Genomic DNA, 12229 nt, shown 5'->3' with positions numbered 1-12229 from the left:
ACTTGACTCTTTGATCTGCCTTGGAGTGTTTTCTGAAACATGACCATTTTCTTACAGGCTTTTCTCACTTATGGTACTTCTTGCTAACTTCTGCTTTGCCGTCTGTGCGACAAATGAATGACAAGAAAATCTAGTTCTAACTCTTTTGCAGGAAGAGTATCAAGTGTAAGCATTTGCAAAGACTGATGTGAGGTAGAGTTTTTCAAAAGTGTAAGCTGTGATCCAGACAATCCCAGTCATCTACACATAGGGATAACAGTTCTGCCTGACCTACAGGTCTGTTATATGGATAACTGGTGCAAAGTGTTAAGAGTTGAGAAGAAGAACAGGATGTGCATGAGACAGAAAATAAATGTGAGAGTGGTTTACGACTAAGTTCAGTGATTTTTTGGGGGGAAGGGGCTATGGTGCCATTCTCATAACAGCTTCATGACAGAGAGATATTTCATCGTTTTCCCAGTCAGCACATGGACAAAGCAGTCATGTTGAGAGTCTGCCTGTTGTGCAGCTGCAAAAAGGCATAGGACATAAAAAGATTGTGACTCTTTAAGTCCTCAGCAAATTGTAAGCAAAGAGTGTAAAGGGAAAGAACTGCCATTGCCAAAAGCATCAGTGATGGTATGGACTGATGATGGAGACAGGACATGTTTTTCTGTGGATGTTTACCCAGGGGGCAAGCTGCTTAATGAGAGCTGTTTGATAATGAAGTGGTTTGTCATGGATGGTGATGGAGTTTCCCTTGTTGGAGGGTTTTAAACAGAAGTTGGATGACTGACTATGAATTTCCTGCCTCAGCAGAGGCTGGACTAGAGTGCCTGTTGGGTTTCCATCCATTTCTGAAATTCTGTGAATCTCTGATTCTAATAGGGATTGAGAACTGAAGCATTAATGTGGCAAGATACACAAACGGACTTGATCAGCTCCATGCTCAGCAACAGGATGGTGAAGCTGTTGGCTGTCCAGACAGTTTCTCCTGCAGGTCCCCTCAGTCCAGTTGTAACAGATGGTGGAATATATAGCCTAAAATATTTGGAGGGCCAAAGGTTCACCAGTAACCTTGCTCTAGAACAGTGGTTCCTAAACTTGGGTAACCCAGGTGTTCTTAGATGGCAGTTCCCAGAAGCCGTCACCAACAGATGTGCTGGCTGAGGTTTCTGGAAGTTGTAGTCCAAGAACACCTGGATTATCCAAGGTTGGGAACCACTGCTCTAGAGGGAAGTGGATTAACCCCATCTGTGGGGGGAAAAACAAGCCCTGAACAATAAGAAGCTATTGTTTGCTGTCCTCAAGATGCACCTCTAAAGGAGTATGTAGGGTGCCTTGCCCATAGGAGTGGCAGCAAGATCCACAAGTTGCAAAGGTAGGTAAGAGCACCGAAAGGACACTGAGGATTAGAGCAGTGTCAAAATGGTGCTGCTGTTCCCTTACTTCCCCGCCTCCCTGTCCACATTTCCTTTGCAACATGTTGAAACTCCCTAGCCTCACATTAGCCCACAGTTGCTATGGAAACGTACCCAGTGGGTTGTATTTTGAAAGAAGGTCAGATGTGGATTTCCTCCGAGCTTCTCTCCCTTTTGAGGAAGTGTAAACATGGTCTGAGATGTCACTCTTTCTCTTAGAACACTTGTTACCCAGGAAGAGTCACACCATGTGCCCAAAGGATATTGACCACAATTGTCCAGCCGTTTCACTTTCCTAACACCAGAGAAGAACAGTTTAATTCTAAGTCAATTTTAGTAGTTCTTACTTTCACCAGGAGAAGGTCTTAATTGCCTGTTTTAAGACCAAGGCAGCTCAAAATAACTTGCATTGCAACATAGAGAGCTCATAAGAATACATAGGTGGGGGTGCCCCTGCTGTGAAGTGCACAGCTGAGTTCAAAGGGAATAGAGAATCCTAGGAGGGAGAGTGACAGGTGGCATTTGCCATCCCTGCTGATCCATATGTACCTGTGATTGGACCTTGACAGCCTTTCTTCCATTACACAACTGCTCTGACCTCTAGCTTGGCTTTACAGCCTTATCCCCTGCTCTGTCTCAACTCATAGGGCCTGATTGCCAAAATGCTGATCAAGGAATATCACATCCTGCTGCCCATGAGCCTGAACGAGTACCAGGTGGCTCAGCTTTACATGATCCAGGTAACATCAGCATGCCAGGCGTGGAAAACAGAGAGGTGTCCTTGCAGCAAGATAAGGCCCTCTCGTTGGCAGGGTTGTGGGGTCAGACGGTGAGCAGGGCCAAGGAATGCAAGAGTGCGATGTGGGGATCACGGGGCATGAGATGTTCTAGGGCACAGGCTGAGCAGGGCTGGCTCTCCTGCTCCCCAGAAGAAGAGCCGTGAGGAGTCGAGCGGCGAGGGCAGTGGGGTTGAGATCCTCTCCAACCGGCCCTACAGCGACGGCCCAGGCGGGAGTGGTCAGTATACACACAAGATCTACCACGTGGGCTCTCACATCCCCAGCTGGTTCCGTGCCCTCCTACCCAAGGCAGCTCTGCAGGTGGAAGAAGAATCCTGGAACGCTTATCCCTACACACGCACCAGGTAAATGGTGGAACATCGAAAGGAGGATAGAGAGGTGGAATGGGCCTTGTACACTAGGTCAGGGAGGGCTGTCATTTCCTCCTGTCCCTCCTACAGATACACCTGCCCTTTTGTGGAGAAATTTTCTATTGAGATCGAGACCTATTACCGACCAGATGCTGGAAAGCAGACCAATATTTTCAACCTAAGTTCTGCGGAGCGTAGGCAAAGGATTGTGGGTGAGTGTCCATTTGCTTTATGCCAAGTGCGTAGGAAGTATTAACAGGGAGAAGGCTTTCTCCCAGATTGCTCCCAGAGTCCTCAGGTTGTATTCAGTTCCCACTCTTGCCACTTTTAAGAAAGGCATGAAAATGCCCATCTTCAGATTACCTTTCAGAACTGCTTTGATGTCATTGGTTCTTGCAATTTTTTTAACATCTTGCAATTTTTAACATCTTGCAATTTTTTTAAACATCATCTTAACTGTTTATTTCATTTTTAGTGACATGTGTTGGTTTCCTTGATTCTGTTTTCCTTTTGTAGAAAGATGGAGGAAAATATAATAAAAGTAATGGTATGCTAAGTATTTAAACTCAGTTAAACTGGAGTGTGGATTGTGGTGGAACAGAAGAGACTAATAAGGGATATCTGATGACCTTTTGAGTTTCTGAGATAGGATGATTCAGATGTAAGTTTGCCATTTAGTTCATAGCATTGCTGTGGCTTTACTAAAAGCAGAAAATTAGAATTTTGAAGTAAAGTGGGGGGAAGAGGGCTCCCTGGTGGCAGGGAAATACAGATTTATGGACTGCCTTAGGAGCAAAGGAGGAATCTCTTCATCATGAGTGTGAACAAACTCTGTTACATGAGACAAAAGGAGAGTTGAAAAATTGGAAGGGAGGCCAATCGTAGTTTCCAGGAAAGACCCAGTGCGTTCTTTCAGTTCATCCTCTCTTCAACTCACTCACAGATACTATTGACATTGTACGGGACCCCATCTCACCCAGTGAATACAAGGCAGAGGAAGACCCACGGCTTTATCACTCTGTCAAAACTGGACGCGGGCCTCTGGGAGATGACTGGCTGGAGAATGCAGTTTCTGGGCCTTTCATGTGTGCCTATAAGCTTTGTAAGGTGGAGTTTCGATACTGGGGCATGCAGTCCAAGATCGAACAGTTCATCCATGATGTGGGTGAGTGTGTGGCAATATCTTTCTCATTTTCCAAATTTTGTAGTCCTTCTCCATCAAGACGAATGGATTTGGGTCCAGGGAACTGGTTAGTTCAGGCTGCATTAATTCCAAGCAGAGGATGGTGATGGTAAACCTTCCAATTATGGGTGGCAGAGACACTTTACCTATTCTTTCCCCTTTGGTAGCATTTGTATAATCCTTCACCACTGAACTCCCTTTTATATTAATGTCTTCAGAGCACCTTCAGTGTGACTGCCCAGTGATCAATCAGCATTTTTAAGCATCCCTGGTAGAATTTGCATTAAAGGAAGCTGACTTCAAATCCTTGAGAGGAAAAGCTGTCTGATTATGAGCTTTGGCAAATCGGCCTGCATTTGTTTTGTAATTGTTTAGTAGAGAGATAGCAATACTTTGTTGGCATCTGTGATGTCTTGGGCACATAATTCTGAAACTTCGGCATGCTTTTTAAGAGGAGGAAATATTGCCTTAACAGTGAGATCTGACCCTAAAGCTATTTCTGTAGTCTGGGTAATTTTTTCCAAGTGCCTGAGAAAAAATAATTGAGTTTCTTGTTTCTGCATTTGTCTGCTAGTGAGAAAGGACAGTCCTGGAGATTAAAGTGTTTATTAATTGGCAGAGCTTTTTTTTTTTTAAGTACTGTTTTAGAACCACAACTCCTAGAACACACCAGCCAGCATGACCCAATGGCTTGGAAGTTCTGAGAAGTGTGCCCCCCCCCCAAAAAAAAACACTTTTCCAGAGCGGGTTTAGGACCCACCCACCTTAGGCTGTTAGGCTGGAGCTTGCATCATCTAGAACAGTGGTTCTTAACCTTGGGTTACTCAGGTGTTTTTGAACTGCAACTCCCAGAAACCCCAGCCAGCACAGCTGGTGGTGAAGGCTTCTGGGAGTTGCAGTCCAAAAACACCTGAGTAACCCAAGGTTAAGAACCACTGATCTAGAACAAAGTTGACAAGAGAGGCCAGATCCCTCCATAAACTGTCTAATCAAATTGTGCACAGGACAATGCCCATGTTCAGCTTATTTTGGGTTAAGAGCAGTGCCAAGACCAAATAAAGGAAGAAATTCTGGAGCTTGGAAAAGTTCCTTTTCTGGACTATATGGATTATGCTAGATGGGAAATTATAAGGCTCTTGGCAAATTTGCACATGAGTGGGGAGAAGATGTGCAATTCAGCCAACTTAGTTTTTCTTACAGATGTCTTACAAATCTGAATTGGGCTTTAATGCTTTCCTTCACTGTGCGGAAGAAACATTTCATGGTACAAAATTTAATGTTTTCCCTGAATGAGTTGGGGCCTAAGCCCATTCATTCATTCATTCATTCATTCATTCATTCATTCATTCATTCATTCATTCATTCATTCATTCACAATAAACAAACACAATTAATTAATAAGGTGTGAGAAGATATGGTTTTCTAGGGGCTTGTGGGAAAAGTTGGGATTTGACTACCCGGATGTGTACTGCAGGGCTCCGAAAAGTTATGCTTCGGGCACACCGTCAAGCTTGGTGTTGGCAGGATGAGTGGATAAATCTCACCATGGATGACATCCGGAGGCTGGAAGAAGAGACGGCACGCATGCTGGCTCAGAAAATGGCCATCTGTGCTGAGCCTGATGCAGGCCCCGTGGTGCCCAGCCCTGAGCACCCGGCTGAGATAGGTATCTGTGAGAAGCAGGATAGAGTGGACAGCCTAAGAGCCCCTGATTCCTCTCCAGATGATCCATTTGCCAAGCAGTGGTCAGCATCTTCTCGCTCATCATATTCTTCACAGCATGGTGGTAAGCAATCATTATATCAAGTGGAAACAAACCAAAATGCTTGGAAGGGGTGGGGTAAAGTTATTGTCAAGGAGGTATTTTCCTCCTCACATTATGTTGGAAACTCCAGCAGAAGCAGCCATGTTCTCCTTTTGCTGTGGCCACATTCTACGTATACATGTATATTTTAGAAAGCGATAATTGGGAACATCCTGTTGGACAGCTCTTTGCCTGTGAGGTTAATGATGTCTTTAGCCTTATGGGCACCGAGCTATGCCAATAGGATTCCAGCCAGCCAATACTATCTGTGATACAGTGCATTTGTTCTCCTTCCTTCATCCTTTGCGACACATTATCCTATGCTTTAGAAACTGTGAGGTTTTTTTTAAAAAATCATTAATTGGATGAATGGAATTCATACCCATGTATACATTCACGTAGTTCAGGGATGAAGAACCTTAGGCCTTTGGGGCTGAATCTGAGGTCACTCTTCTCTTCTGTTTGTTAGCCATTTTTTCTGTGGCTTTTCTCTTCTCACTCTGGAAAGACCTTTCTTAAGACCTAGTTACTGGCATAAAGAACTTTACACCAGCATATCCTGAGGTTTTTGGTTTCCCTTTGCCCTATCTGCCGAACCCTGGAGTGCAGGACCTCAGACTGTATCTGAAAGTGAATTCAGTAAGAGGCTGAAAAGGCTTCCCCAACATTGACATGGACCAGGGTGGATGGATGTGGCTCTCCAGATAACTTTGGCATACAACTCCCATCATTCTTAGCTGGAGAATTATGGGAGCTGCAGGCCAAAGACATCTGCAGGACCTCGGTTGCCTACCTCTGTATAGACTTTAAAGGAAGTTGGATGATGCATGACTGCAGAAGCTCTTTTTTTTAATTACAGTTCTTTTTGCTTCTGGTGTGGTTATTCACCATTTACTGGTGTTAGACAAAGGGAAGCTGGTTTAAGGTTGAGGGAACAGGCTTCCTGCAGTTGAACATCCCTTTTCTATTTGTAGGGTAAGCTGGGGATGCTGAAGGCCACCATTAGATAAGGGTGATGCCGTTCCTATTGCTTCACAGAAATAATAAGCTGTGCATAGCCTAAGAAGATAAGTGTTGCTTGGATGGAGAGGGCTTTTGTGAAGGCTTCTAGACAGTGCTTCTATTATGCAAGTGCATGACTTTACAGGAAGTTTAGTTGACCTGTTTTTGCCTTCCCCATGCTTTGTTACCATTTCAATGGATTAAGGAGGGCAAATTGTTGGAGATAGAATTTCTGCTTATTGTTGGACGTCTACAAAATGAATTATCTGGGCCTTTTTGGTCATGAGATCTCTTCTTTGCTTTGATGTGCTCCTGCAGCTGCAGCATCTCCTCACAGTTTATCAGAGTGGCGGATGCAAAACATTGCACGGGACTCCGAGAACAGCTCTGAAGATGAATTCTTTGATGCTCATGGTATGTAGCACAGGGTAGAGGAACATCTGTGTGCCCCTTTTTCTTTGAGGGTGTAGAACTGAGAGGGCCATCTGTAACCAGCCTGTGCTTGTAGAGGGTGTTTCTGATGGCTGCAGTTCCAGGTGTCATAAAGGCAGCAATGTGTTAGAAGTGGAAAGGTTTTGACAACTGTGCCTACAGCTATGTTTGAGGTTGGCTTGCAGAGGCATGCGTGAACAAGTGTTACACTGTGTATGTATAAAGTTGTCTCTCTTTTGGATTAATCTGCCCTGACCCGTCAAAGCATAATTTTTTTTGGAGCAGAGAGGGAGGATCAGAATATTTGTCCTTAATCTTTTTTGTACAGCAGTATATGTACATGTGCAGGCCTTCACCAGACCTGATTCTCTCTCTTTCTCTCTGTGGGACTACATCTCCTATCATCTCCAGGAACCATGGCCATGGTATTCTGTGTAGCTTACGGGGATAGGGGGTGTTGAATTTGGGATTTTTTAAATTTTATTAACAGGCAATAGCTATAGCAGGAAAGACACCTTCCTGAGAGTCTGAAGCACAGTTTTTGTAAGAAGTTGTATTGGACCCATGTTCTAACATAAGAAACATCTTTCCTGTATCTTTAACATTTGTATATGGCTTGTGACTGCTGTTTGCAGTGATTTGGGCAGTATATTCACGCTATCTATATTGTGGTTGCTTCTCACTTACTTATCTTCCCCTAGAGGATTTCTCCGATAGTGATGACGTTTTTGCCAAGGAAATAACTAAGTGGAACTCGAATGATTTTCTCGACTCTCTAGAAAGGCCTAGTGAGCCAGATGATGTGCTTGGTAAGTGTGCAGTTCAGTTCTTCCATGAAGAGTGGAATGGACCTTGTGTGTCAGGCTAGGAGATCCCACTTCATGTGGCAATTGATCGAAATTCTGCAGAGGCTTAGGGTGTAAAATTAGGGCAAATGTTGGCTCTGGGAGATTTTTTAAAAGGCGCTATGTGTCTGTCCTTCTCTTATGGGATGATTAATATATCACACCACCTCCTTCTTTTCCTTAACCACTGGCTCTCATATTTAGACCTTGTATGTTCTTTTTTCTGTGTTTTTTGCAGAGAAAAGATAGAAGGAAAACAAGTAAACAAAGAAAAGTAACAGTTTGTGGCTTTGCTCTGTTATCATAAGGTCTAGATACTTGCGATATGAAAAGAAAAAGACTCTAAAAGTACATGATGTTAGCTTTTTATTAGATGTTGTGTTCTATCTTCTGAACCATAAATGTAGCCATGGAGATTTCTAGCTCAGTAGTACCCAACTTTTTGTTTCTAAATTTGCTAGATAATGACTCTCAGAATCCTCAGAATTGACCATGCTAGCTCAGGTTTCTGGAAACTGAAATCCATCAATACAAGAGGACCCACAGTTGGGAAAGACCACCCTAGATTTCCTTGGAGTTCTGATGACATGTTTCTCTCTCTCCCTCTTCATTCAATGATGTTTGAGGGCAATTCTTCCTCTTTCTTTCTCCAATTCTGATTGCTGTCTTGCATGCCCTTTCGATCCTGCTGTTGCTATCTCTTCTACACATTGCTGGTCACTGAAATATTCTGGTCTTTGCAGTTGATGTTGCTGGGGTAGCCAAGCCAGAGGGCGATGGGATCACTGCTCCTATTCCGTCAGAGGTAAGTTAACCCATCCCCACCATGCTACCTTCCTACTTCAACATACTTTCAAAACCAGCCACAGAAGATGGCTTGTGGTTATAAAACAGTTTTGGGTCTGTATCCACAGTATTTCTAGATCCCTAACTAAATTATGTAGTATAGTTCCCCACTGTGGCTTGAATGATAGCAACCTCTCCACCATCGACTACAATCACTTGCTTCGTTCTTTCCAATGTCTCTTTCCATAGGCTGGCCCAGAAGACCTGTCCAGGACATGCCGCATCCATGCGCTGTTCCTGATCCTCCACAGTGGCAACATCCTAGACCAGGGTGTTGGAGAGCCTGGCTCCAAGCAGGCTGATGTGCACACCCTCACTGCCACCTTGGACTCGGTCACCCGCCTACATTTCCCTGAGGCCTTGGGGCACATTGCATTGCGCCTGGTGCCTTGCCCACCTATCTGTGCTGCCGCCTACGCTCTTGTATCAAAGTAGGAAGCATGTTCTGTCTGACTCTTCAGTATTTTGTGGAGGGCTGGGCTTTCCCTCCTTTCTTGTGTGTCTAATGATCCAGAGCTTCAAGAAGTGGAGTCTGAAGAGGCTCAGTAAAATCAATGTTGCCTTTTCTGTTTAGGCAGTATGGAGAACCATCCAATGTGAAGATGAACCCATTCGGTTTGGTGTGTGCTATACAGAAAAGCAGGAGACCTTTATTGATGATGGCATATGCATAGAAATACATATGTCTTGGTTTCCTGAAATGGGAGAAAAGTGGAATAGAAATGAAATTTAAAAAAAAACACATAGAAATAGGCCAGGAAGGTTATGTAGATGGTGCACTAGTGAAAATATCCAGGAGAGGGCACTGTGGTTGGAGGATGGAGATTTTGGGGCAGCAGTTTCATGAGATAATTCTTCTCCCCCTTTTCAGCACCCTGGATGTCTTTCTTCAGATGCTCAGGAACTTCAGATATTGGGGTAGAATTTGACCACGTGTCCCGCCACTTCTCTTGGAATGGCTGTTGGCTTTAGGCCTGACTGTACACTGCCAGTGCCTTCCTTTTTTATTGGCCCAGCTGGCCAGAGGTGCCTCAGTTAGGCTCCAGAGGTGTGCCAAGAAGGTGATCTGAATGTCAAAGGGACGAACCACTTTTGGAGCTCTGTGTCAAAGCTTGAACCATGTGGGGAGTACATAGGCCTGAGGCTTGAGTCCTGATTATATCTCTCCTCTTCTTTTCCCAGACTCAGTCCTTACAGTCATGATGGCGACAGTCTGTCCAGTAGCCAGGATCACATCCCACTGGCCGCTCTGCCTCTCCTGGCCACCTCCTCAGGCAATTACCAGAATGCAGTTGCAGTGGTCATTTCCCGGACCAACCAGGCCTATGCCAATTTCATCCATTCCCCTGATGGAGCTGGCTTCTGTGGCCAGGTCAGAGGACTCGGGAATAAAGAGGACTGGCTTGGAAGAGGGAAGATCTAGAAATACATTACAGGGTGGATTTGAGAACATGGAGTTCTAGAGATGATCTTGAACTGAACTTCCTGCTTTCCCTCGTCATTGGCTACACTGGCACAGGCTGATGATAGTCTAATAATAACTGGGAGGATACACGTGGTTATAAGGAACACATCCACCCACACACTCTTTAATTTCTGAAACCCAAATACTCCAGCTGAAACAAATAGCTTAATCTGCATGCTATGGTCTTGTTCTGTTCTTTTTCTTCTTTTAAAAGAGAATAAAGCATCTCCTCTTTTTTGTTGTTTGAGAGAAGGAGGGCTAGAATCCCCAAGATTTGGGAGCAATAGGTATTTGGAATCAGAAAACGGGAGATCACTTGGAACTAGTACTACGTAGGCTTGCTATTAGCTTTGTTCAAATAATCTACAATTAATGAGAGCATAGCTCAGGTACAAATTCAAACCAATTTGATGTCATGACTTTCCCCAAGGAACAGCTGCAGTCTTAGGAAAGTGGCGAGACTTCTGAGTTATTATCCTGCTTCCTTTCATAAAGCTAAAATATCCACATTTCTTCAGTGAGATTTAATACTGTATAGAGAGCGTCACTTGATGAAGGTGTGATTTCAGAATGATGTGTTTCTCTACAGTCTTAAGGCTTGGAGCAGCAGCTCAGATTCTAAGGTTTCTACATTAGAGCATGTTGGAAGTTGTGGCCTGTGTTCTGTTGGGCACTTACAGCACCCGTGGGATCTGGACCATCGCTCCTGGTCTCTTCTAAGCAGAGGCCTCTCTAGCATTCAGCTTTTTTTTGCCTTGTAACATTTTTTAACAAGTTATAGATTGGATAAGATTGAAGAGTCCGTTCTTGAGCTGAAATTAACAATTATGGCTTCCATATGTCTTATGTTTTCCATAAACCCTTATAATTGGCTGTATGGATTAGGACTGATGGGGTTCTAGGCCCAAAATATCTGGAGGCCCACAGTTGCCCACCTTCACTCTTGAGAACAATCTCAGCCAGTCCCAAGAGCTGTGTAGGGAACGGGAGAGAAGGCAGTGAATGGATCCCATCTTCCGGTGCTTACTTCACAAGTTACTAAAGCTTCTGCTTCCTCTGGTTAGTCACCAGTGGGTTATGCTGACACCGTGTTCATGTTTCCTCTTGCAGGTCCTGCTAATTGGAGATGGCGTTGGGGGCATCCTGGCTTTTGATGCCCTCTGCCATAGTCGTGCGGGAGGGTCCGGCAGTCGTGGGAGCAGCCGCCGTGGGAGCATGGTCAGTTTCTGAGCCCCAGCACATAGTTCCTTATGGGTGCCAAAGATTTGCCTCTCCTCTCTTGCCCTCTAGGAAATAGGGTGTGTGTTGGGGATGGTTGCCAAAGTGGATTTAAGGGAACAGTAAAAAGACAGAATTGAGATGGGAGTAATGTGATGTGATCCTGATTTCATTCTAGCAGTGGGCAGCCCAAACTATGTTTACCCTCTACCTTGCTCTCTGTGTAGTATTATATGTGTTGTAATTTGAGCAGACCTTGGAAAAGCTACTTTTTGGCTGTTTCCTGGAATCTCCTGCAAGCACAAGTGGCCTCTAGATTTGAAAGTGTTTTTCTTTTTTAAAAAGGGCTTTCAAAGGGGTATGGTGAAACAATGGCTTGTCTTGTTTTGGCGCCTAACTGGGCTCTCCTACTGAAAGAAGTACGAATGTGTGCCCCATAGTAGAAAAAGTGGGCGAATCTCTACAGTAGGAGAACCTGTTGAACTCCATCCTTTTTTCAGAATGCTGAGCTGCTTTCTCCAGAGAACGCCATGGGGCGAGACCCGCTCCTTGAGAAGGCAGAAGTACTGGGAGGAATGGGCCGTGCCAGTCCTGAGCCAGGAGTGCTTCCACCTAGCCTGAAACGCAGTGACCACGTGGCACAGGAGGGCGACTCTTTACCGCAGCAGCCTCAGTTTCTGTCCAGGTGAGAGGACAGGAGAGGGGGGTCATGAAGCAGAGCAGCCTGCTGGTTGAAAGAATGGCTAAGAACCAGCAAGAAGGGAGTCTTTAATTGCCTGAAGCACACCTGCCTGACTTCAAGGATGGGGAACCTCTTTCAGGCTGAGGCTGAACTTAATTTCAGACAGGGTCTCAGGGGCTCATGTTCCTGTGTTGGGCAAGGG

General features: G+C 44.8%; 1 protein-coding gene across 9 annotated transcripts in view; it reads left to right on the top strand.

Moving 5' to 3' along the window:
* The window catches only part of PITPNM1 (phosphatidylinositol transfer protein membrane associated 1), a 28067-nt gene that overhangs the window by 1893 nt on the left and 13945 nt on the right, over nucleotides 1–12229 (top strand). For 3 of the 9 annotated variants that reach the window (XM_072985470.2, XM_078383552.1, XM_072985472.2), the window contains 12 exons: nucleotides 2048–2140; nucleotides 2330–2544; nucleotides 2641–2762; nucleotides 3494–3715; nucleotides 5208–5519; nucleotides 6858–6953; nucleotides 7673–7780; nucleotides 8560–8621; nucleotides 8852–9093; nucleotides 9845–10034; nucleotides 11238–11345; nucleotides 11846–12030. In XM_072985470.2, the coding sequence (XP_072841571.2) occupies nucleotides 2063–2140; nucleotides 2330–2544; nucleotides 2641–2762; nucleotides 3494–3715; nucleotides 5208–5519; nucleotides 6858–6953; nucleotides 7673–7780; nucleotides 8560–8621; nucleotides 8852–9093; nucleotides 9845–10034; nucleotides 11238–11345; nucleotides 11846–12030 (1940 nt within the window). In that variant the 5' untranslated portion in view covers nucleotides 2048–2062. Of the gene's footprint in view, nucleotides 1–57; nucleotides 166–2028; nucleotides 2141–2329; nucleotides 2545–2640; nucleotides 2763–3493; nucleotides 3716–3863; nucleotides 4536–4677; nucleotides 5520–6857; nucleotides 6954–7672; nucleotides 7781–8559; nucleotides 8622–8851; nucleotides 9094–9844; nucleotides 10035–11237; nucleotides 11346–11845; nucleotides 12031–12229 lie in introns of those variants that run through there. The other 6 variants (XM_078383550.1, XM_078383551.1, XM_078383553.1 and 3 more) reach the window with 4 other exon arrangements.

Source organism: Pogona vitticeps, chromosome 1 (assembly GCF_051106095.1).
Source record: "Pogona vitticeps strain Pit_001003342236 chromosome 1, PviZW2.1, whole genome shotgun sequence".
Classification (NCBI taxonomy): Eukaryota; Metazoa; Chordata; class Lepidosauria; order Squamata; family Agamidae; genus Pogona; species Pogona vitticeps.
This window is presented reverse-complemented; position numbering and strand designations above follow the sequence as displayed.